Source organism: Schistocerca americana, chromosome 10 (assembly GCF_021461395.2).
Source record: "Schistocerca americana isolate TAMUIC-IGC-003095 chromosome 10, iqSchAmer2.1, whole genome shotgun sequence".
NCBI classification, from domain to species: domain Eukaryota; kingdom Metazoa; phylum Arthropoda; class Insecta; order Orthoptera; family Acrididae; genus Schistocerca; species Schistocerca americana.
In genome coordinates this window covers 60,757,390-60,784,438 of record NC_060128.1, presented here as the reverse complement: position 1 = coordinate 60,784,438, position 27,049 = coordinate 60,757,390, and the positions used below count along the sequence as shown (strand labels likewise).

General features: G+C 45.4%; 1 protein-coding gene across 1 annotated transcript in view; it reads left to right on the top strand.

The window, feature by feature from the left end:
• The first annotated feature begins 331 nt into the window (after positions 1–331).
• LOC124552637 (solute carrier family 46 member 3-like) overlaps positions 332–27,049 on the top strand; it is a 362,034-nt gene continuing 335,316 nt past the window's right edge. The window contains exon 1 of the mRNA XM_047126966.1: positions 332–501. Coding sequence (XP_046982922.1) covers positions 347–501 — 155 coding nt within the window. The 5' untranslated portion in view covers positions 332–346. The remainder of the gene's footprint in view (positions 502–27,049) is intronic.

Sequence of the window (27,049 nt, the reverse complement as noted above, 5' to 3'; positions counted from 1 at the left end):
TATGGATCTGCAGACATCGTACTGGCAGCTGACCCGCGCTCCGCCGTCGCTGTGCAGGAGGCAGCAATGCAGCATCTGGCTGTCACAGTGGCAGAGCAATGTAATTCAGTGCCGTGTGTGCCCTCTGGACCATTCTGTGTGTGTGTGCTGTAAGCGCTGCTATGGACTTGCGGCCACCGTGCTGGCAGCTGACCCGCGCTCCGCCGTCGCTGTGCAGGAGGCGGCGGTGCAGCAGCTGGTGACGGCGGTGCTGGCGTGGCGCGCCGTGCTGCAGGCGTCGCTGCCCGCGGCGGCGCTGCTGTTCCTGGGCGCGTGGTCGGACCGGCACGGCCGGCGGAAGCCGCTGATGCTGACGCCGGTGTTCGGCGAGCTGACGGGCGCCCTGCTGCTGATGCTGTGCGTCTACTGCCGGGCCTGGCCCGTCGAGGCCGCCGCGCTCGCCGAGGCGCTGCCGCCCGCCCTCACCGGCGGCTGGGTCACCGCCTTCATGGCCATCTTCAGGTAGGCCGCCCAGCCCGTCTCTAATCTACACGACTCGCTGTGGTAGCTCACACGTGTCTCGTATCAGCACAGTTCGTAAGGATATCGTCTGCAATGCCCAAGAGAAATGGGTTAGGACCACTCTCGTTCCTCATGTATATAAACAATCTGACACATCTCGCCACCGGGTCCTATGACGTCACCTCAAAACCCGCCATCTCTATACACTCAGAGACTCAATTCTCGAGTCTCCACCCTCCCCGTTTGACTAAAAAGTGGAATTTTTGGTCCAGTACAGGTAGAGTCATCCTGCATAAAAAATAGAGCGACTACATGACTTTGTGACGCTAAGAAGAATAACCATATATACAGAGGGGTCCAAAAAGCTGTATCCACTGTTTAAAAGTCCATAAGTTGCAAACCAATTGATGGAGTTGTCTCATTTTTGGTAATAATGAGTGTATGGCATTGGTGGCCGGCAGACCTCTCCCGGGGCGGTTCGGTCGCCGCTCCAGAAGCTCTTTAACGCCACTACGGCGACTTGCGAGTGAATGAGGATGAAATGATGATGAAAGTAGCGCAATGGCGGCACCGGAAGCAGACTTTTCCAGCGGATAGCGCTAAAACTCTAGCGCGATCCTCCGCGGCCTAGCGGCGGCTGAGCGAGACTCGTTCAAGGTCACCCGTGTTCGACAGCGTTATGGAATAACAGCACACATGGCTGTGTGCTGTTATTCCATAACGCTGTCGAACACGGGTGACCTTGAACGAGTTTCGCTCGGCATGGCTGTGTGCTGTTATTCCATAACCCTGTCGAACATGTGTGACCTTGATCGAGTTTCGCTCGGCCGCCGCTAGGCCGCAGAGGATCGCGCTAGAGTCTTAACTTAGCGCGATCCGCTGGAAAAGTCTGCTTCCGGTGCCGCCATTGCGCTACTGAGCGGGCTTACTTCCTGCCACGCCCAGATAAGCTTATCAGTCATCTCGAGGCAGAAAATCCCTGACCCCGCCGGGAATCCAACCCGGGACCCTGTGCGCGGGAAGCGAGAATGCTACCGCAAGAGCACGAGCCGCAGGCTCATTTTTGCTGAAAGTGTACCTTAAAGTCCAACTTAAATATTTCACTATAGGTGTTCGAAATGGTCACCATTAACATCCACACACAAACGATGCTGCCAAACTGCAGCACAAACTACTGACTGCAACGTGTTCAGTTGGATATCTGCACATGAATGTACAATGGATTCTCGAAGTTCATCCAATGTGCGTGGCTTTTGTCGATAAACGACGTCCTTTAGTGTTCCCCACACGTAAAAGTCCACAGGAGTTGGGTCTGGGGAACGTGGTGGATACTCCACAGCACCTCTACGGCCTATCCATCTTCCACCGGCACAATTACCAGTGAGGTGTACCTTCAGAAGCTTCAGACATCCATTTTACCTGCCATCCGAGACTTGTATGGAGACGGAAGAGTGGTCCCCCAGAGCACTACCACTTGTTAGGCTGTATCTCGACGAAAAGCTACCTGGAAGATCGATAGTATTCGATGAATTTCGGCCCCTGATACGCCTTCCGACCGAAAAACATGGATCACTGAACATTGCTCTTGTTTGGTGCAAATAGACATCGGAGCAGCCATGATTAACAGCACGATAGCGATAACGAAGCTAACCTGCCAGCTTGAAAATTGCAAAGATATAACAACAAATAATCAGAGCAAGCGTCCTCAACGTAAAACTGCAGTACTACAAAAGTAAACAAAAAATTACTACGAAACTTCCTGGCAGATTCGTGTGCCGGACCGAGACTCGAACTCGGGACCTTTGCCTTTCGCGTGCAAGTGCTCTACCAACTGAGCTACCCAAGCACGACTCACGCACCATCCTCACAGCTATACTTCTTCCAGTACCTCGTCTCCACCCTTCCAAACTTCACAGAAGCTTTCCAGCGAACCTTGGAGAACTAGCACTCCTGGAAGAAAGGAGAGCTTCTGTCAAGTTTGGAAGGTAGGAGACGAGGTACTGGCGGAATTAAAGCTGTGAGGAGGGGGTGTGAGTCGTGCTTGGGTAGCTCAGTTGGTAGAGCACTTGCCCGCGAAAGGCAAAGGTTCCGAGTTCGTGTCTCGGTCCGGCACACAGTTTTAATCTGCCAGGAAGTTTCATATCAGCGCACACTCCGCTGCAGACTGAAAATCTCATTCTGGAATCTTTCACATCTTGCCACCGGCTCCTATGACGTCATCTTTAAATCCGCCATCTCTATACACTCAGAGGCTCGATTCACCCTCCCCATTGGACTATGGAATTTGTTGTCCGGTACAAATAGAAGCATTCCGCATAAAAAATAGAGCGAGTACATGACTTTGTAATGCTATGAAGTATAACCGTGTATATATATATTCCCGGGACGAGAGGTCACAGAATTTGGGGAGAGGACAGGTACAATCATTCAGCGCAAAACATGTCTACTAAACATGGGCTCTAAAATCGATACCTATGAACACATCCTCGTCTTCAATACTATGAAACAAATCTCTTCTGCTGTAAGCTCTTTGCTTTTCATATTTTGAGAGTTGGTCCTATGGAGCAAAACAAGGAAAATATGTAGAGTCCACATGGCCTCAGAAGTGCAGACGTGAAGAGCTATGAGCCCTTGTTCATCTTCGCTAATAGGAAACACAACTCTTCTAGTGAATGAGTGCTCACAGCAATTAAGGTATGCATTTTTGAGCCCCTGTCTACTACACATTTTCCTTCCAATTATATTCCCTATCACATCCCTGACTTGCATACATATATATATTAGTGCATAACGTCTGTGTTAGCGAACGATGAGCCGGCTGTCGACCGAGTCTTACTTCTTATCCGTCGTAGCATTATGGCAAGGGTAATTTAATTTTTAGTTCTGGACCTCCGTTTTTGTATGGCATATGTTATAGATCTTTCTCCACGTCCCTGTTTTCAGATGTCTTCTCTTCCCTCGGTTGGTTTTGACGTGTAGTCGTTTTTAACTCCTCTCTTTGTCTTCAACACTTCTGTCTGCCCCGATAGCTGAGTGGTCAGTGCGCCGGTCTGTTCCGCCAAGGGGCTCAGGGACTGGGTGTTGTGTTGTCCTCATTAGCATTTTATCCTCATCACTGGAACGCAACGGGAAACCACCACTGGAATCACTTCCCTAGATGCTCATGTGATGGACCTCTCTGACGAGGCTTCCCCCATGACAAGACCTGCCGTATGGCAGAACACTAAGTATTTCTACAGTTCTGACAAGGGCGCGTATGACTCTAGTTGTTTTTGCGTCGAGCGATTCTAGGCGCTTCAGACCCCAAAAAGCCAAACATAACCATTCCTAGTCGGTTTAGTTGAACCAGAAGAGCCAGTCTGTTCTGTGTAAACACATCCGCACCATTATGGAGCCACCACCAGATTGCACACTGTCTTGACAACAATTTGGGTCCATAGTTTCGTGGGATCTGCGCCAAACTCAAACCTTACCACCAACTCTTACCAACCGACATAGGTATTCACCTGCCTAGGCCACAGTTCTCCAGTCGTGTAGAGTCCAACCGATGTGATCACATCTACATCTACGTTATTTTATGACTGACTATCTGTTTTTAGAATGTTTGCTTATATGCTTTAACTGCATATTGCTAATGCACATCCCTTCATTTTTAACATTACGGCGCATAGTATTACAATATTAAATTCCTTCCATTTTCATTATTTTTATTTGTTTCTAAGACTGGCATGCAACTTAAGACATAGCAAAGCCTTCTAAAAAATTGTCACATGTAAAAAAAAAATTGGACTCTACATATGAACTTCATAGACAATATTTCATAATATGCACAACTACTGTGCCCTCTCGATTTTTTTATTTTTTTTAATTTTAGTATTGGTCTTTAAGATTTATTATGTAATATACACTACTGACTATTAAAATCGCTACACCAAGAAGAAATGCAGATGATCAATGGGTATTCATTGGACAAATATATTATACTAGAACTGACAAGTGATTACATTTTCACGCAATTTGGGTGCATAGATCCTGAGAAATCAGTACCGAGAACAACCACCTCTGGCCGTAATAACGGCCTTGATACGCCTGGGCATTGAGTCAAACAGACCTTGGATGGCGTGTACAGGTACAGCTGCCCATGCAGCTTCAACACGATACCAAAGTTCATCAAGAATAGTGACTGGCGTATTGTGACGAGCCAGTTGCTCGACCGCCATTGACCAGACGTTTCCAAATGGTGAGAGATCTGGAGAATGTGCTGGCCGGGGCAGCAGTCGAACATTTTCTGTATCCAGATAGGCCCGTACAGGACCTGCGACATGCGGTCGTGCATTATCCTGCGGAAATGTAGGGTTTCGCAGGGATCGAATGAAGGGTAGAGCCACGGGTCGTAACACATCAGAAATATAACATCCACCGTTCAAAGTGCCGTCAATGCGAACAAGAGGTCACCGAGACGTGTAACCAATGGCACCCCATACCATCACACCGGGTGATACGCCTGTATGGCGATGACGAATACACGCTTCCAATGTGCGTTGACCGCGATGTCGCTAAACACGGATGCGACCATCGTTATGCTGTAGACAGAACCTGTATTCATCCGAAAAATTGACGCTTTGCCATTCGTGCACGCAGGTTCGTTGTCGAGTACACCATCGCAGGCGCTCCTTTCTGTGACGCAGCGTCAAGGGTAACCGCAGCCATGGTCTCCGAGCTGATAGTCCATGCTGCTGCAAACTTCGTCGAACTGTTCGTGTAGATGGTTGTTGTCTTGCAAACGTCCCCATCTGTTGACTCAGGGATCGAGACGTGGCTGCACGATCCGTTACAGCCGTGCGGATAAGATGCCTGTCATCTCGACTGCTAGTGATACGAGGCCGTTGGGATCCAGCACGGCGTTCCGTATTACCCTCCTGAACCCACCGATTCCATATTCTTCTAACAGTCATTGCATCTCGACCAACGCGAGCAGCTATGTCGGGATACGATAAATCGCAATCGCGATAGGCTACAATCCGACCTTCATCAAAGTCGGAAACGTGATGGTACGCATTTCTCCTCCTTACACGAGGCATCACAGCAACGTTCCACCAGGAAACGCTGGTCAACTGCTGTTTGTGTATGACAAATCGTTGGAAACTTTCGTCATGTCAGCGCGTTGTAGGTGTCGCCACCGGTGCCAACCTTGTGTGAATGCTCTGAAAAGCTAATCATTTGCATATCACAGCATCTTCTTCCTGTCAGTTAATTTTTGCGTGTGTAGCGCGTCGTCTTCGTGGTGTAGCAATTTTAATGACGAATAGTGTATGTGAATGGGAGTCTCTTATTACGTCAGTAAATCGTATCTGTGCAGGTTGTACTATACATGTCAGTTAACTATTATTGCAGCCTACTCACTGAAAATCGTTTCAATAAAGACATGTTGCTGCTCAATAGTACATCGTCTGACGTGAAAGTCTTTGCCATTCCACTTTCGCATCAGCTTCGTTAGAAAGAAGCTTGCTGCCAAATCTTTGCACTGGCGTTCTTAGTTAAAAGAACATTTTCAAGAAAGGAAAATAAAAACACACTAAGCGAATTTAATAGCTATTGTCAATTAAAAAGCGTTAAAAATATTTAAACATGTAGGATAAATGAACTTCGTTTTGATAGCATATAGGTTGCCCTCTCAAGGCCTGTTAGTGAACCATTCGGAGCCACTTGTTGCCATGGTTAAGTTGGAGGCCGTTCCAAAGATGTGGCAGCAGGTCATCACCATGGCAACCACTAGTTTGCCTATCGACTTTACAACAACTTCAGTGGAAAGAAGCCTGCTGCCTCATCTTTGGAACGGCGTCCAGCTTCACCAGGACAACCAGTGGTTCACTAACAGGCCTTGAGAGGGCAACCCATGTACTGTCAAAAGCCTGCTGCCTGATCTTTGGAACGGCGTCCAACTTCACCAGGACAACCAGTGGTTCACTAACAGGCCATGAGAGGGCAACCCATGTACTGTCAAAAGCCTGCTGCCTCATCTTTGGAACGGCGTCCAACTTCACCAGGGCAACCAGTGGTTCACTAACAGGCCTTGAGAGGGCAACCCATGTACTGTCAAAACGAAGTTCATTTATCCTACACGTTTAAATATTTTTAACGCGTTTTAATTGACAATAGCTGTTAAATACGCTAAGTTTAGTGTGTGTTTATTTTCCTTTCTTGACAATGTTCTTTTAACTAAGAAATTTTACATTGTTATTCGATCTATAACCCATTGGTTATTAATGACATCATTCCGTGAGAAGTGGGCGGAGCCTCCATTATATATAGTAAGGCGTGCACTGCTTTCTCCAGTAGTGATTCTCCAGCAGGAGGAGGTCCTTACTCATTGGTAATTCATCGTTTTATAGCTTTATAACTTTATGTATTTTCTTTAACGTATGTAGCCCTCTAATTAAAGCTTTGTATACTACTTGTATGTCTGAAGATGACCACAGTAGTGGTCGAAACCGGTCACCGTAATAAGTAAATTGTGATAAAGACTGTTTTTCATAATAAATATTTGTAACACTTTGATCACTGTTTACTCCCACAATGTATTCAAAAGTAATCACATTTAAGTGCTTGGCAGAGGGTTCATCGAACCACCTTCCCAATAATTGTCTATTATTCCAATCTCGTACAGCGCACGTAAAAAATCGAATATCTATAACTTTCGCTGCGAGCTTTGATTTCCCTTCTTTTATTATGCCGATCGTTTCTCCCTATGTATGTCGGCCTCAACAAAATATTTTCGCATGCGGAGGGGAAAGCTGGTGGTCGAAATTTCGTGAGAAGATTGCGTTGCAGCGAAAAACGCCTTTGTCTTAACGATATCCACCCCAAATTCTGTATCATTTCAGTGAAATTCTCTCCTTTACTTCGCAATAATACGGGATGATCATAAAGTCTCTCCGCAGTGCCGTATGATTGTTAGCCGCGCGTGCCGTACGCCGCAGTGAATATACCGAAATGAAACTCGGTGAAATACAAGTTATTAGTTTATTGAATATTCATTTTTACTTACAAATTTTCACATTAAATGTTGAAAGTGTCCCCCATGTTGTCGAATACACAATTCAATTCGTCTTATCATGTTTCTAAACACAAGTTGTAACATATTACAGTTTTCAATTCATCGATGGATTGTGGACGGTTTTTATAGACAGTTGCTTTCGCTGCACCCCAGAAGAAAAAGTCAGGTGGTGTTAGGTCAGGCGATCGTGGAGGCCAAAGTCCCTGTGAAATTATGCGGTCACCAAAAACATCAGCAAGCTGTGACATTGAAACGCGAGCTGTATGCGCGGTTGCACCATCTTGTTGAAAATAACCGTTCAGTATTTCACTTGGCCTAAGTTCTCCTATGAATGGGTACAGAATATCACTGCAGTATCGTTGTGCGTTTATTGTTTCGTTGAAAAATGCGGGACCCACAATCTGATGTCTAGAAATTGCAATCCAAACTCCTATTTTCACAAAATGAAATGGTTCCTCATGAATACACAATTGTTTCGCAGTACTCCACATACGAGAATTTTACGAGTTCGTGTACCTGGATAAATGAAACCACGCCTCTTCAGTCAAAAACGTTTCATTAAGAATATCCCTTCCAATTTGTTGAACGAAAATTTTGAACCATTGACAATAATGCTGTCTCTTGCCATGACCAGGATTTTTCAGTTCTCGCACGACTGTCACTTTGAATGGCAAAAGTTCCAATTTTTTCCTTGCAGCTGTGTGGGGGCCGTTCCGACACTAACATCGATTTCCTGGGCGAGTTTTCTTACTGACTTGTTCAGACTCGTGGACATTTTATCGGAAATATCGAGTAGTTCATCCTCAGACAAAACGCTGGGACGACCACTTCTCGGTGCATCTGTCACTGAACCCGTACTTCGAAATTTGTTAATCAAATCTCGCACAGTATCGCCATGTGGGAGTGTTGTCTCCGGAAAAACTGAATTAAACCTTTGACGAACTGAAACTGTGTATTTACCTCCAGTTTTGAACACTTGTTCCACTAAAAACACACGTTCTTCAATGGTCAGCATTTTAAGTGACAAAAACGAAACAAACGAACAAAAGAACTAAGACGTTTACGTCACCACGAACGACACACACCAACGACACTACTGACGCTGGCTAAGACAAACGAAACAGTGGAATGTTGGGAGAGTCCACTTGAAGGGAAGTAACCCAGGCAGGCGAACAATCACGGCACGCGCGGCTAACAATCATACGGCACTGCGGAGGGGTTTTTTGAACACCCCATACAAAACGTGCTGCCCTTCTTTGAACTTTCTCGATACACTCCGTCAGTTCTATCTGGTAAGGATCCCACATCGCGCAACAGTATTCTGAAGCGGACGAACGTAGTCTCTTTAGTACATGTGTCACATTTTCAAAGCGTCCTGCCAATGAAAAATCGCGAGGGCATCAGAGGCGATGCAGACGATGACGTGCTGTTAGCAAAGGCACTCGCATACGTCGCCTGCTGCCTCAGAACCATTAACGCCACATTTCGCTGTACTGTCCTGACGGATACGTTCGTCGTACGTCCCACATTGAATTCTGTGTTCATTTCGGGCCGTGTTGCTTGTCTGTTAGCACTAACGACTCTTTGCAAACGCCGCTGCTCTCGGCTGTTAAGTGAAGTCCGTCAGCCACTGCGTTGTCCGTGGTGAGAGGTAATGCCTGACATTTGGTATTGTCGTCACACACTTGACACCGTGGATCTCAGAATACTGAATTCCGTAACGATTTCCGTAAAAGAATGACCCGTGCATCTAGTTTCAACTACCATTCCGTGTTCAGTCTGTTAAATCCTGTCGAGCGGCCATATTCACATGAATTCCTTAACACAACTGGCTCCGCCAATGTACTGCCGTTTTATGTGTATGTCATACTACCGCGACCGCGACCTACACTCGTTCGCTAACATAACCTGGAACCACTGTTCCAATGAGCATGTACTGTGTTCTTGACACCAGGCTCCACAGGTGCAAGGTGACTTCTAACATTATAAGATTATGTTCCAACCTAATCTGCTTAACTCTCATTTTTCCACATTTACAGGAAGCTTTTCTTGTTCTCCACAGTATCAGAGGTGAAATTTTCTGTACCGATAATATTTCCATTTTCTTCAGCGCATCTCTAAATCAGTTAACGGAACTTAAAAACTGAACACTGTCGAGACCATAGGATCGTTCGAAGCCACCCGTCAGCCGTGTCGTCCTCCGCCAGTGGCTTTTGGTATCCCCATCTTTCTGATTGGAACATTGAAATACTCCGACCGCTCACTTATATAATAAAGTGGAACATCTACAACCGTCCTTTCGGTGTTATTTATTGTACGGCTACTAGTTTCGGCGCTTCAGTACATCATCTTCAGGCCTCAGCGTCACTTAAGGAGTGAAGATGGCGTACTGAAGCACCGAAACTGGCAGCCATACAATAAATACACTACTGGCCATTAAAATTGCTACACCATGAAGATGCCTTCTATACACGCGAAATTTAACCGACAGGAAGAAGATGCTGTGATATGCAAATAAAGTAGCTTTTCAGAGCATTCACACAAGGTTGGCGCCGGTGGCGACACCTACAACGTGCTGTCATCACGAAAGTTTCCAACCGATTTCTCATACACAAACAGCAGTTGACCGGCGTTGCCTGGTGAAACGTTCTTGGCTAAAATGGCTCTGAGCACTATGCGACTTAACTTCTGAGGTCATCAGTCGCCTAGAACTTAGAACTATTTAAACCTAACTAACCTAAAGACATCACACACATCCATGCCCGAGGCAGGATTCGAACCTGCGACCGTAGCGGTCACGCGGTTCCAGACTGAAGCGCCTTTAACCGCACGCCCACACCGGCCGGCGAAACGTTCTTGTGATGCCTCGTGTAAGGAGGAGAAATGCGTACCACCACGTTTCCGACTTTGATAAAGGTCTGATTGTAGCCTATCCCGATTGCGGTTTATCGTATCGCGACATTGCTGCTCGCGTTGGTCGAGATCCAATGACTGTTAGCAGAATATCGAATGGGTGGGTTCAGGAGGGTAATACGGAACGCCTGTCTGGATCCCAACGGCCTCGTATCACTAGCAGTCGAGACGACAGGCATCTTATCCGCACAGCTGTAACGAATCGTGAAGCCTCGTCTCGATCCCTGAGTCAACAGATGGGCACGTTTGCAAGACAACAACCATCTGCACGAACAGTTCGACGACGTTCGCAGCAGCACGGACTATCAGCTCGGTGACCGTGGCTGGAGTTACCCTTGATGCTGCATCACAGATAGGAGCACCTGTCATGGTCTGCTCGACGACGAACCTGGGTGCACGAATGGCAAAACGCTATTTTTTCGGATGAATCCAGGTTCCGTTTACAGCATCATGATGGTCGCATCCGTGTTTGGCGACATCGCGGTGAACGCCCATTGGAAGGGTGTATCGTCATCGCCATACTGGCGTATCACCCGGCGTGATGGTATGGGGTGCCATTGGTTACACGTCTCGGTCACCTCTTGTTAGCACTGCCGTCTCTTTGAACAGTGGACGTTACATTTCAGATGTGTTACGACCCGTGGCTCTACCCTTCATTCGATCCCTGCGAAACCCTACATTTCAGCAGGATAATGCGAGACCGCATGTTGCAGGTCCTGTACGGGCCTTTCTGGACACAGAAAATGTTCGACTGCTGCCCTGGCCACCACATTGTCCAGATGTCTCACCAATTGGAAACGTCTGGTGAATGGTGGCCGAGCAACTGGCTCGTCACAATACGCCAGTCACTACTCTTGATGAACTGTGGTATCGTGTTGAAGCTGCATGGGCAGCTGTACCTGTACACGCCATCCAAGCTCTGTTCGACTCAATGCCCAGGCGTATCAAGGCCGTTATTAGGGCCAGATGTTGTTGTTCTGGGTACTGATTTCTCATGATCTGTGCACCCAAATTGCGTGAAAATGTAACCATATGTAAGTTCTAGTATAACATATTTCCCCAATGAATACCCGCTTATCAACTGCATTTCTTCTTGATGTAGCATTTTTAATGGCCAGTAGTGTATGTAATCATTTTTTAAATAATTTTTTCATAATTTGGGGTCACAGTCATAATATATTTCTTTAAAGTCAGTACCGCCATTAGACTGTTTTTTATTTGCAGTGTAACATTTACGCGATCATGATTTCGGCTTCAAAGTGCCATTATGAAGTGTATTAAGTGTTATACAGTGCCTAAGATGGCGTACTGTCGTGTTTAAAATGCACTCTTAGACACATTGTCTAAGGGTCAATATTTCTGGTAAAAGCATACCGCTTTCTTTTATCACTGAGTATACCATCTTGGCTGAATTCAGTGCCTAAGATGGCATACTCAGTGATAAAAGAAAGCAGTCTGCTTTTTCCAGAAATATTGACCCTTAGACAATGTCACCTGTGGTGGAGAAACATGGATAATGACAGAAAGGGACTGGAGCAGACTGCAAGCAGGGGAAATGATATTTCTCAGAGCAGTTAAGGGAAAAACAAGAATGGACAGAGTAAGGAATGAAGAGATTAGGAAGGACCTTAAACAAGAAAGTATGAGAGAAAAAATTGAAAAAAAAAAGAAATTGAGATGGTATGGGCATGTTAAAAGGATTCATGGGCAGAGACTCGCCAAAATTATGGAAGAACTAAAGATGGATGGTAAAGACCTAGAGGGCGCTCAAGAACACGGTGGAAAATGGGGGTAAGAATATCTGTGGAAAGGAGAAGTGTGACCTGGCAGCAAGTGGAGGAAGAAAAGTGGTGGGAGGACCGAGCCACGTGGAGAGGACTCGTCAGCACCCAGACCCGGCAGTAGCTGGAGCGGGTTTCGGATATAGATAGATAGATGTGTCTAATGGTGTATTTTTAATACGACTGTACCCCCACTTTCAGGTCGAAATCATGATCGTGTAAATGTAACGCTGCAAATAAGAAACAGTTAATCGCGGTACTAACTTTAAAGACCTGTATATGTGCATTCGCTGTCCCACGACTTTTGTCACCTCAGAGCACTGCCCTCATCATGTGTACTGCGTGCGTTCCGTCCCGGGACTGGCAGTGGCTGTAATCTAAAGGCCAATAAGTATAGGGTGGATAGCTGCGTCACACCAGCCCTTGAGCTGAAGACCTCAACGGCGAGGAGAACGTACCGGTGCTACGCTCTGCGCAGTACTGTTGCTCGATAAACACAGGAGCCCGTTGTGGTTGAGGTCTAGGCAGCGGCGGCTGGCGCTGTCGGCAACATCCGCCACGCGCGCACCGGGCCGTCGCAGATTGAGGTCCCCCGCCGCCCCCGCCTCCCACGCGGCGTTGCAGACCGTGACGGCATCGCCGTTCGCGTGTTTCGCCCGTGTCCGAGACTCGCGGACGCACCACGAGAGCGCACAGCTAGCCACACTGCAGGGACTCATAGAGTAAATATCTCTGGAGTGAGCCATAGAGTAAGTATCTCTGGAGTGAACATTGCGTTCTGCGCATGTTGTCGACATCAAACCAGGATTGTCACTTGTTTTCGGGACTTCGCTGTGCGTGTGTGCTTTCCTCAGAGTTCGAAGTTTATAATATCAAGAGTCTTTGTTGTGTTTCCACCGTTTGTTGATAGTGTAATAACGATGCTGATTTACTGTTGTTGCTACGGATGCAAAGAAAAATGTGTGGAGGAAGGATAGTAATTTTTCACGGGTACTATGCTTAAAAATTTCGAGACGCATTATAATTAAGGCTTGATTCTGTATACCTATTTTTCTACGATTTTAGGACTATACAGGGTGATTCAAAAATGCATGTAAATATTTTAAGGGTGTATTTGTGAGGTAAATATAAGACAAAAATGTTCTATAAATGTTTTTCCATAAACGTTTAATTCCAGAGTTATCGTTAAATACGAAAGTCATGTCCGTATCAAAACGACGGCAGTGCAAGCAGCAGGATGCCATATTCTGGTACGTAATTCACATACGTATCTCCCAACAGTTGATTCGAAACTGCATGAATAGTGTTTGTTTTTGTTTGCACGTGATGTTTACCCCTACTGTACGGAAGATGGCGCTGATGTTGTTGGTAACGGAAAAGTACGTCCTGTCGTTCATTCATCGTCGAAAGGCTAAAGGTTTCGTGCACATGATGTACTCAAACAGTGAGTATGCTGATATGCACCTTGTGTATGGTGCAGCAGATGGAAATGCACTTGCAGCAAGACGAAGGTACAGTGAGCTGTTTCCAGGAAGACGGTTACCAAGTCATCAGACGTTTGTATCTGTGGACAGACGTATGCGGGAGTATGGCATTCGTCCTGGGCCACATTCAGGTCGACCACTTGAGCATGCAGTGAACGTCGAGGAACATGTTTTGGACCTGGTAGACCAAGATCCATCTATCAGTACGAGACAAATTAGTGCAGCTGTACGACTTCCACAATCTACTGTATGGCGGCTGCTTCGGAGACAACAGTTGCATCCATTTCACCTGCAAAAAGTGCACGAATTGACACCTGAAGACTATCCTCGCCGTCAGCAATTCTGCCAGTGGTTACAAGAGCGTCATTTGAATGATCCAATGTTCATTCGGCGGATATTATTCACAGATGAGGCCATGTTTACTCGTGCGGGTGTAATCAATTCGCATAATATGCACCAGTGGGCTGTCGAGAATCCTGGCGCGAGAATTGTGCGTGGATATCAACATCAATTCTCCATAAACATTTGGTGTGGTATTGTGGGGAATTACTTACTCGGACCTCATGTTCTGCCTCCAAGGTTGAATGGGCACGCGTACTGCGAAGTTTTGGAGGGAGAATTGCCTGGATTGTTACAGGATGTCCCTCTTGCAACACGAGCCACCATGTGGTTTATGCACGATGGTGCTCCCGCCCATTACAGCCGCAACGTAAGGGCGTACCTCAATTCTGCGTATCCACATCGATGGATAGGTCGCGGAGGACCAATTGCTTGGCCAGCCAGATCACCTGACCTGAACCCTTTAGACTTTTATTTATGGGGCCGACTAAAGACATTGGTGTATTCTTCTGCAGTACCGAACAGAGAAGTGCTACAACAAAGAATTGAAGGTGGTTGTGAAATTATTCGTGGAGAGTTGAACGGACTGTGTAATGTGCAGAGATCATTGATGCGACGAGCACGGGTCTGTCTGCAAGTTCAGGGACAGCATTTTGAACATGCATTGCATTAAGATTTGTGCAAATACAGTACAGTACAGTACAGTCTGTAAAATGCTTCAATTTTCCTTAGTTATTGTGCATTGCTGTAGTTCAATCAACAGGACCTAAATTAATACAGTGTTCGCGAGGAATTGTTTCAGTTTGTTACGTCACGTTTATTTATCAGTTTGCGTTGTTAGTCCAAATGCACTGTAATTAAACTGTGAACTCTGGGAATTAAATACCTTACGTTGTATTGAATGTATTATCCTGTTTTGTTCATAACTCTGTAATAAGCCAAGTATGGAAAAAATTGTATAGAACATTTTTGTCTTATATTTACCTCACAAATACACCCTTGAAATATTTACATGCATTTTTGAATCACCCTGTATAATAGATATTACGGCTCGTGCAAAAGCTTACAAACAATCGCTTCCTCTCGTAAATTTGCTAGTGGAACAGGAAAGGGAATGGTTAGTTGCTTCAGCAAATACTATCCTCCATGCATATATCAGTGAATTGTCGATTACGTATATGGATTTGAAAGACGGGAGACAGATAAACTCAATAGAGTGGGAGTCTGTAATTGTCTTCGTATAATATGTGTGTCCAAACCTTTTTGTTTTCCATAAAGTTATGCTAAGTGTGTCTAGGCCATGGACAATGACTACGTGTGATTTATATTTTAATTTCCCGAAGGATGAACAACGAGTAAAGATGTGGCTCCAAAAATGAGGAGGAGTAATTTTGTCCCCACAAAATATTCCAAAGTATGTTCAAAACACTTTGAAGAGGAATGTTTAGAAAGAGAAAAATTTGGACGTGTGTGGCTGAAGGTAGATGCTATCCCAACTATTTTTAATTTTCCACAGCACCTACTACCAATTTCTGCATTCAGATTAAATACATTTTCTGCACAAATCAAATAAAAAACACAATAGTGTAGCTAATCAAAGTACAAATTAATCTTCTTTGGTGTATTTTGCCTTCAATTTATTTACTTCATCATTTGATTAAGAAGCGTAAAATATTAGTAAACATGTCTCCAAACTCTTTCATTTGTGTCACTTTGCACTTCCCTTAATGGTGTATTTGCTTTACAGTACATTTATTCTCCGATTGCCTTTTTTCCCCCTTCTTACTCCGTCTACCATTTATTTAATGAACTGGGAGCAAGCACGTAAAATGTGTTAAACAAACACTTCAAAGTGACACCAGTAAAAAAATTTGTGCTTTAGGTCGCAGAAACGAGAACATAAATACGCAGAAATAGCAGAAAAAAGGACGAATTAGCAGGGATATAATGGCTAAAGTGTGGCAAATTCGGTGGTTTTCGGGCACTTGCAAAAGTACCAGCGTACTGTCAAGTCGTTTTGCAATACTATTACTGCAAAAATGTACGTCAGGCTCTGTAATACTATAAAGTGCCGTATCGTACCGAAAACTACCAAAAATCGAGTGCATCTGAACTATGACACCCATCGCAAAGAAGCAGAATGCAATATCACTTGCCCTTAAAAGTTACGTTAATTGGTTTATTCCCGGTATCAAATGGGTACTGTTAAAATGTCTGCGCAACGTATATAAATAATCCACGACACTTACGAAAGGAATCCGTCTGTGCTAGGGATGTAGTGACATTCTAAACATACAGGGCGCTATACGGACACACACACGACGTCCCGAGAACACGTGACCAGGCCGGCAATGCATGTTGACAACACAAAATCAGTTCTGCGCATGTGAATGCTCACTCCAGAGATATTTACTCTATGCAGGGGCTGGACGATTCGAAATACAGACACTACCACACGCAGCGTTTCACTTTCAGGCATACGTCAGTGAGCTCTGGAACTGTAAGTAAGCTGTTTAGGTTTTTATGTTGGAATTGTAGTGTTGGGCAGTTGGATGTGAACAGCGCGTAGCGTTGGACAATTGGAGGTGAGCCGTCAGCAGTGGTGGATGTCGAGAGAGAGAAGAGTTTTGGGAGATCGCTATAAGCTGACGAGCTGTACGAGTGTCCGCCAGAAAAAGGAAATTTGTAAATACGAATGTCATGAGTTTATATATATACAGGGTGTCACAAAAAGGTACGGCCAAACTTTCAGGAAACATTCCTGACACACAAAGAAAGTAAATATGTTATGTGGACGTGTGTCCGGAAACGCTCAATTTCCATGTTAGAGCTCATTTTAGTTTCGTCAGTATGTACTGTACTTTCTCGATTCACCGCCAGTTGGCCCAATTGAAGCAAGGTAATGTTAACTTCGGTGCTTGTGTTGGCATGCGACTCATTGCTCTACAGTACTAGCATCAAGCACATCAGTACGTAGCATCAACAGGTTAGTGTCCATCACGAACGTGGTTTTGCAGTCAGTGCAATGTTTACAAATGCGGAGTTGGCAGATGCCCCGTTGATGGATGGATTAGCACGGGACAATAGCCGTGGCGCGGTACGTTTGTATCGAGACAGATTTCCAGAACGAAGGTGTCCCGACAGGAAGACGTTCGAAGCAATTGATCGGCGTCTTAGGGAGCACGGAACATTCCAGCCTATGACTCGCGACTGGGGCAGACCTAGAACAACGAGGACACCTGCAATGGACGAGTCAATTCTTCGTGCAGTTGACGATAACCCTAATGTCAGCGTCAGAGAAGTTGCTGCTGTACAAGGTAACGCTGACCACGTCACTGTATGGAGAGTGCTACGGGAGAACCAGTTGTTTCCGTACCGTGTACAGCGTGTGCAGGCACTATCAGCAGCTGATTGGCCTCCACGGGTACACTTCTGCGAATGGTTCATCCGACAATGTGTCAATCCTCATTTCAGTGCAAATGTTCTCTTTGCGGATGAGGCTTCATTCCAACGTGATCAAATTGCAAATTTTCACAATCAAAATGTGTGGGCTGACGAGAATCCGCACGCAATTGTGCAATCACGTCATCAACACAGATTTTCTGTGAACGTTTGGGCAGGCATTGTTGGTGATGTCTTGATTGGGCCCATGTTCTTCCACCTACGCTCAATGGAGCACGTTATCACGATTTAATACGGGATACTCTACCTGTGCTGCTAGAACTTTTGCCTTTACAAGTACGGCACAACATGTGGTTCATGCACGATGGAGCTCCTGCGCATTTCAGTCGAAGTGTTCGTACGCTTCTCAATAACAGATTCGGTGACCGATGGATTGGTAGAGGCGGACCAATTCCGTGGCCTCCACGCTCTCCTGACCTCAACCCTCTTGACTTTCATTTATGGGGGCAATTGAAAGCTCTTGTCTACGCAACACCGGTACCAAATGTAGAGACTCTTCGTGCTCGTATTGTGGACGGCTGTGATACAATACGCCATTCTCCAGGGCTGCATCAATGCATCAGGGATTCCATGCGACGGAGGGTGGATGCATGTATCCTCGCTAACGGAGGACATTTTGAACATTTCCTGTAACAAAGTGTTTGAAGTTTCCATGCGACGGAGGGTGGATGCATGTATCCTCGCTAACGGAGGACATTTTGAACATTTCCTGTAACAAAGTGTTTGAAGTTTCCATGCGACGGAGGGTGGATGCATGTATCCTCGCTAACGGAGGACATTTTGAACATTTCCTGTAACAAAGTGTTTGAAGTCACGCTGGTACGTTCTGTTGCTGTGTGTTTCCATTCCACGATTAATGTGATTTGAAGAGAAGTAATAAAATGAGCACTAACATGGAAAGTAAGCGTTTCCGGGCACATGTCCACATAACATATTTTCTTTCTTTGTGTGTGAGGAATGTTTCCTGAAAATCTGGCCGTACCTTTTTGTAACACCCTGTATATTATGACTTTTGAACATTATTAAGGTAAATACATTGTTTTTTCTCTATCAAAATCTTTCATTTGCTAAGTATGCTAAGTATGTGACTACAATGCAACGCAAAGTTCTCATCCATGAAGGCACTACGTGGATACAGTAAGGTTCTACCTCCGAAATGCTATTATGGAGCAGCGATGGAAACCGTTCGTCTCGCTGCTACAGAATGTTCCAAAGTGGACTATAGTGGTACTTTCGACGATTTCTTGATAGAATCGAAAGCCGCAATTAATTATATTGAAATTTTTATTGTCCTTTAGTAAATTACACGTGTTATTGTCTGTATCACACAATGAGGTGATAAAAGTCGTGTGGTACATCCTGATATCACGTTGGTAAGTGCAGGAACTAGACGTGCCATGGACTCAAGAAGTCGTTGGAAATATTCAGCCGTTCTGCCTCTATAACCGTCCATAATTGGGCAAGTATTGCTGCCGGAGGATTTTGTGCCCGTATTGACGTCTCGTTTAAGTCCCATAAACTTCCGATAGGATTCCTGTCGGGCGATCTGCGTGGCCAAATCATTCTCTCAAAGTGTCCAGAACGTTCTTCTTAAGTCTAGGAATGGCTGAATATTGTTTGCAAGTAGCCCAACATAACCATTTCTATTCATTTACAGGTTCAGATCGTCACACCGATATTTGACTGTATTATTGTTTTATTTAATTACATCCCAGGTTTCGGCTTTTTATGCCATTTTCGAGTGAATGGCATAGAACACCGAAACCTGGGTCTTAAGTAAATAAATAACAGCCGCGTGCGATTAGTCGAGCGGTCTGAGGTGCTGCAGTCATGGACTGGGCGGCTGGTCCCGGCGCAGGTTCGAGTCCTCCCTCGGGTATGGATGTGTGTGTGTTCGTCCTTAGGATGGTTTAGGTTAAGTAGTGTGTAAGCTTAGGGACTGATGACCTTAGCAGTTAAGTCCCGTAAGATTTCACACACATTTAAAAAAAAAAAATAACAATACAATAAAATGGTGGCGTGTTCATTTAAAAATTATTGTATGACTCAACATCAAAATCTGTTTAATTGTAGAATGAGATTTTCACTTTGCAGCGGAGTGTGCGCTGATATCAATCTTCCTGGCGGATTAAAACTGTGTGCCGGACCAAGACTCGAACTCGGCACCTTTGCCTTTCGCGGGCAAGTGCCCAGTCTGGCACACAGTTTTAATCTGCCAAGAAGGTTCATGCTTAATTATAGGTTCAGATGGACCAGAGGACCCACTTCATTCCATGTAAACACACCAGCACCATTATGTAGCTATCACTAGTTTGTGCAGTGTCCTGGGTCCATGGCTTTGTGGGCGTCTGCACCACACTCTATCTCTACCATCAGCTCTTACCAAATAAAATCGGGGGTCATCTGACCAGGCCACGGTTTGCCAGTCGTGTAGGGTTCAACCGATGTGGTCACGAGCCCAGGACAGGCGCTGCAAGCGATGTCGTGATGTTAGGAAAGAGCCTCGCATCTGTGATCTGATGTCATAGCCCACTAACGTCAAATCTCACAGTACTGCCATTCGTCGCACATCCAACATTGATCTCTGCAGTTATGGCTCTAAGCTCTATGGGAGTTAACATCTGAGGTGATCAGTCCCCCAGACTAAGGACACCAAACACACCCATGCCGGAGGCAGGATTAGAACCTGCGACCGTAGCAGCAGCGCGGTTCCAGACTGGAGCGCCTAGAACCGCTCGGCCACAGCGGCCGGCTCTGCAGGTATTTCACGCTGTGTTGCTTCTCTGCTAGCACTGACAACTCAACACAAACGCCGCTGCTCTCGGTCGTTACGTGAAGGCCTTCGGCCACTGCGTTACCCATGGTGAGAGGCAGCGCCTGAAATTTGATATTCTGTGCATGCTCTTGACACTGTGGACGAAGCAATACTGACTTCCCTAACGATTTCCAAAACGGAATGTCCCAAGCATCTAGCTCCAACTACCACTTCGCGTTCTGAGTCTGTTAATTCCCATCCAGCGGCCATAATGACGTCGGAAAGCTATTCACATGAATTGCCTGAGGACTAGTAACACCTCCAGCAGTGATCTGCCCTTTTATACTTTTACGGACGCGATACTACGAGGTGCATTCAAGTTCTAAGGCCTCCGATTTTTTTTCTAATTAACTACTCACCCGAAATCGATGAAACTGGCGTTACTTCTCGACGTAATCGCCCTGCAGACGAACACATTTTTCACAACGCTGACGCCACGATTCCATGGCAGCGGCGAAGGCTTCTTTATGAGTCTGTTTTGACCACTGGAAAATCGCTGAGGCAATACCAGCACGGCTGGTGAATGTGCGGCCACGGAGAGTGTCTTTCATTGTTGGAAAGAGCCAAAAGTCACTAGGAGCCAGGTCAGGTGAGTAGGGAGCATGAGGAATCACTTCAAAGTTATCACGAAGAAACTGTTGCGTAACGTTAGTTCGATGTGCGGGTGCGTTGTCTTGGTGAAACAGCACACGCGCAGCCCTTCCTGGACGTTTTTGTTGCAGTGTAGGAAGGGATTTGTTCTTCAAAACATTTTCGTAGGATGCACCTGTTACCGTAGTGCCCTTAGGAACGCAATGGGTAAGGATTACGCCCTCGCTGTCCCAGAACATGGACTCCATCATTTTTCAGCACTGGCGATTACCTGAAAATTTTTTGGTGGCGGTGAATCTGTGTGCTTCCATTGAGCTGACTGTCGCTTTGTTTCTGGATTGATAAATGGCATCCACGTCTCATCCATTGTCACAACCGACGAAAAGAAAGTCCCATTCGTGCTGTCGTTGCGCGTCAACATTGCTCGGCAACGTGCCACACGGGCAGCCGTGTGGTCGTCCGTCAGCATTCGTGGCACCCACCTGGATGACACTTTTCGCATTTTCAAATCGTCATGCAGGATTGTGTGCACAGAACCCACAGAAATGCCAACTCTGGAGGCGATCTGTTCAACAGTCATTCGGCGATCCCCCAAAACAATTCTCTCCACTCTCTCGATCGTGTCATCAGACCGGCTTGTGCGAGCCTGAGGTTGTTTGGGTTTGTTGTCACACGATGTTCTGCCTTCATTAAACTGTCGCACCTACGAACGCACTTTCGACACATCCATAACTCCATCACCACATGTCTCCTTCAACTGTCGATGAATTTCAATTGGTTTCACACCACGCAAATTCAGAAAACGAATGATTGCACGCTGTTCAAGTAAGGAAAACGTCGCCATTTTAAGTATTTAAAACAGTTCTCATTCTCGCCGCTGGCGGTAAAATTCCATCTGCCGTACGGTGCTGCCATCTCTGGGAGGTATTGACAATGAACGCGGCCTCATTTTAAAACAATGCGCATGTTTCTATCTCTTTCCAGTCCGGAGAAAAAAAATCGGAGGCCTTAGAACTTGAATGCACCTCGTACAGCCACGTGCATAGCCTATGTGCATTTCGCTGCCCCATCACGTTTGGAACGTCAGTTTAGTTAATACTGTGCTTCAGAAACCACGTAATAAGTAAAATAATAGTTTTTCCTTGCTTTCGACGGTCCTGTGGCCTTGTACCCTTCATAGTTCTATGGAACGCCCCATTAGGAAAATTATGAATGACTGTGCTGGTAAACTTCTACGTCATTTGATTTTCAAACAGCTGAGCAGAACTCAACGTACTCAAACAGTTTTCTCCTTACTTATTCTGATCATCACTGAACTTACACACAATATTTTTAGCGCAACGCAATTTGACTTTCAATAATCCCCACAAAAGAATGGCCCTGACTAACAATAACCTATACCTTTCATGAATCCCTGTCGCTGCCTTCCAGAACCACACTTACCCTCTTCCTGCACGTCTCGCACCAGCCCGCCATTCAAAAGCTGGTTCAGGCTGTTGACAGGTGGACAAAATGGTTCAAATGGCTCTGAGCACTATGGGACTTAACATCTAGGGTCATCAGTCCCCTAGAACTTAGAACTACTTAAACCTAACTAACCTAAGGACAGCACACAACACCCAGCCATCACGAGGCAGTGAAAATCCCTGACCCCGCCGGGAATCGAACCCGGGATGACAGGTGGACACATTAATTTGCTGGACAGAGTACAGGATACTATTTTCAGTTATTGGTTTCTCCGGTGCTTCAGCTCACCTGACCATAGGATAGAGGTCGATCTATCATTTATAAAACATCGTAATATTGACAATATGGTAAGGGTAAGAATGTTACGCAAGGTACTGTGTGTGTGTGTGTGTGTGTGTGTGTGTGTGTGTGTGTAGTATAACAAAGAAGTTGTGTTCTGTACCCACCGGTAACCTTGTGTCGACTAACTTTTGTTTACGTCTGCCAGCAACCTCAGCGATCTAAAATGGCGACGTCTCGTGTTATTTATGTCAGTGAGAAATAAATAATGTAAGAACTGTTTGAACACGAGCGTCTGCATAATGTGCTTTCACGAAGTCTTGTTTTTTCTGTGCCGTAGCCTATTGTATGCCACAACTGCTGACCAAATACGATCACGGCTAAAAGTTGGCAACCTTTCGAGCCAGTCACGTTCCTCGAGATCTTCACTTTAAACTCCCGGGCTGATAGTCCGTGGTCGATGAATAAAGCTGTCCGCTAACGTTTCATTTCCGACTGCGGCAGATATCTTAAGAGGTAAAAGCGCTTTGCCTCTGAAGATGTCGCCCGCAGTCGGAGACGAAACGATAGGGGAAAGTTTTACGAATCGACGACGGCCTATCAGCCCGGGAGTTTTAGGTGAAGTCTGTACCGGCCGTGAAAGCCTAAATTGTATGATTCCCCTTTTCCTGCCCCTGCACCCTTGTTAGCACATACGTCGACGCTCAACTTATCTTCAAACACCTATACCGTAGGAGCAGATGGTAGCACCAGAGGTTTATATTAAATCTTTTGGTTTTATTGTTTTGATCACAAGAAACTCTGTTTTAAAAACTGGAATTTGAGAACAGTATTTTTGCGAAAAAATGATGTATCTTTTTAAGCTTTATGGTAAGTTGTCAAAATTCGAAACTTGTCATGTTTACCACATGGCGGGGGGGGGGGGGGGCGGGGGGTGAGGTGAATTCCATGTCGTATGGTTGAAGAAGTGCGTTCCGGTACCAAAAGAACATCACTGGTATAGGATTGGTAACGATGTATTGAAATCACTAATTTTCTTTTCAATACATATGCGATTTTTTTATCCGGTACAACTGCACCTATTGGTTGCCACTCGAGACTTGTACTGAAGGGGGAGCATTGGACAACACCAGCAAATGGGCAGCATACGCCAGTTACCTCTTCCGATTCACTCTAATCATCCAGTGTTTGATACACGGTAGAGTCTAAAGGGTAATGCACGCACCGTATACGTACAGTGTTAAAACTGCAATATCGATGATCCATTAAATCAGAAACTTCGATAGACAGTCATTGGAAATTTGTACAAAGTTTTAAGTAACTCCTTTTCCTGCCTCTTGCTTCTTTAATCATTATTTGTGCTTCACTCTTGGCTTTCATGGATCTCAATCGATCGATTTGCTGGAAGTCTTGACGTATGTTCGGTCCTGGAGTGCTGTCAAGTTGGTCCAGCTTCCTAAACGCTATTGCAGCATCACAAACACCCAGACATAGGGTTGTCATACTTACAAAAACTTTTTGGTATGAGGATCCAAGTGACATTACTGGAAGACTGATTCGGGTTTTAGGTTTCGACCACGTAGACATTTGAAAAATAGGTCAGAAAGAGTTATGTCCCTGTAGACTGGTTTAAAAGCATTTCAAAAGTAGTTCAGCGTGAGTTACGTTTCTATACAGTGGTTTAGCAGCATTTGAAAAGTGGTCAGAATGAGTTATCTCTCTATACACTGCATGTGCAATGCTGTTTTTGTACCTGAATTGTTCGTCTGCACATACTGACTGAGCTTTGCAATACTTGCACGGTGAATCAGCACTTTGTGGTCAAAGGTCATATACAGTATCCCAGAATGAGAATTGGTAGAGCACTTGCCCGCGAAAGGCAGAGGTCCCGGCACACAGTTTTAATCTGCCAGGAAGTTTCACCTACAGTATTATCATCAGTGTATTATTTCTGCAATAACGTAGCCCACACTGCTTTTCTCATTTCTTGTACGTCATATGGGTTCTTTCTTACAGCCGTTCCTTAATAATGTTGGACTTCATCAATGTTTTTAGCTGCAAGTCTTCCCATACCATTTTTAGAGTTAAGCTTTAAATTCAGCACTTACAGAGCACTGGCCATAGAAGCGTATGGAATATCGCCATTTCTGTTTTCACTGTGCATCCATCGTCTTAACATGAACACTAAATCAAGGGATAAATAGATAAATACCACAGCCTTCGAGACTGAATACTTTCAAAGATAGCTATACTTATTTAAGCCAACGCAGCATCACTGGATTTTATTACGTTTGCCCTATTAACACTGAAATGATGAAACATACACTTCCAACTGGTATTATTTGACACATGATTCATCAAATTATTCAGAAGAGATTAAATATTATTAGGAGACAATAATAAGTGAGAAATGTCGTTCTTAGACCAGTTGCATCACAACTACTCCCCAATAGTCGTGTTTGTGTGTATGTGTGCGTGAGCGCGCACGCGCGGTTGGGAAAAAGGGGAGGTCCTGGTTGTTGAGGAAGTAGCCCCACTTCAGCCGTAAGCGATTCTGAGAAACAGCACATCAAAAACAGAGAGGAACGTGCAAAAGGGCATAAAAAAGTAAAAAGGGAAAAAGTGAGGGATGGAGTGGGAGAATTGTGGAGTGTGGCAGTGACAAATTGTCTCTTTTTTTGGATGGTTTCGCACGCCATTCAAAAACATAACTGCCAGCACTCGGCAATCCCCGTGGCCTTCTCAGCGCCTGGAGGTCGAGCTGGCCGTCTGCCTCGTCATCGTGGCGTGGAATTCGACTAGTCGTCCTCTTTAGTTTCACGTCAACAATGGTGGCTGTAGAGTGACGCTAAGTACGGATGTGACAACGTAAGATAAATATCGATCGTCAAATGTCGCCGCATTAAGTTTCTACAGTATATCGACGATTAATAGAATGAAATATAAGGGATATTTCGACACTTCTGGCGGAAAAATTTAATTTCAAAATTCAGGATGATTATAATTGCACGTGTTATTTAAAACTGTGAGAAATGGGTTTAATGAATTAATAAAAAATTTAGGGAGACGACTTTAAATATACATTATTTTACATACACTACTGGCCATTAAAATTGCTACACCAAGAAGAAATGCAGATGATAAACGAGTATTCATTGGACAAATATATTATACCAGAACTGACATGTGATTACATTTTCACGCAATTTGGGTGGATAGATGCTGAGAAATCAGTACCCAAACAACCAACCCTGGCCGTAATAACGGCCTTGATACGCCTGGGCATTGAGTCAAACAGAGCTTGGATGCCGTGTACAGGTACAGCTGCCCATGCAGCTTCGACACGATACCACAGTTCATCAAGAGTAGTGACTGGCGTATTGTGACGACCCAGTTGCTCGGCCACCTTTGACCAGACTTTTTCAGCTGGTGAGAGATCTGGAGAATGTGCTAGTCAGGACAGCAGTCGAACATTTTCTGTATCCAGAAAGGCCCGTACAGGACCTGCAACATGCGATCGTGCATTATCCTGCTGAAATGTATGGTTTTGCAGGGATCGAATGAAGAGTAGAGCCGCGGGTCGTAACACATCTGAAATGCAACGTCCACTGTTCAAAGCGCCGTCAGTGCGAACAAGAGCTGACCGAGACGTGTAACCAATTGCACCCCCATACCATCACACCGGGTGATACGCCAGTATGGCGATGACGAATACATGCTTCTAATGTGCGTTCACCGCGATGTCACCAGACACGGATGCGACCATCATGATGCTGTAAACAGAACCTGGACTCATCCGAAAAAATGACGTTTTGTCATTCGTGCACCCAGGTTCGTCGTTAAGTACACAATCGCAGGCGCTCCTGTCTGATGCAGCGTCAAGGGTAACCGCAGCCACGGTCTCCTAGCTGATAGTCCGTGCCGCTGCAAACATCGTCGAACTGTTCGTGCAGATGGTTGTTGTCTTGCAGACGTCTGCATCTGTTGACTCAGGAATCGAGACGTGGCTGCACGATCCGTTACAGCCGTGCGGATAAGATGCCTGTCATCTCGACTGCTAGTGATACGAGGCCGTTGGGATCCAGCACGGCGTTCCGTTTTACCCTCCTGAACCCACTGATTCCATATTCTGCAAACACTCATTGGATCTCGACCAACGCGACCAGCAATGTCGCGATACGATAAACCGCAATCGGGATAGGCTACAATCCGACGCCTTTATCAAAGTCGGAAACGTGATGGTACGCTTTTCTCCTCCTTACACGAGTCATCAGAACAACGTTTCACCAGGCAACGCCGATCAATTGCTGTTTGTGTATGAGAAATCGTTTGGAAACTTTCCTCATGTGAGCACGTTGTA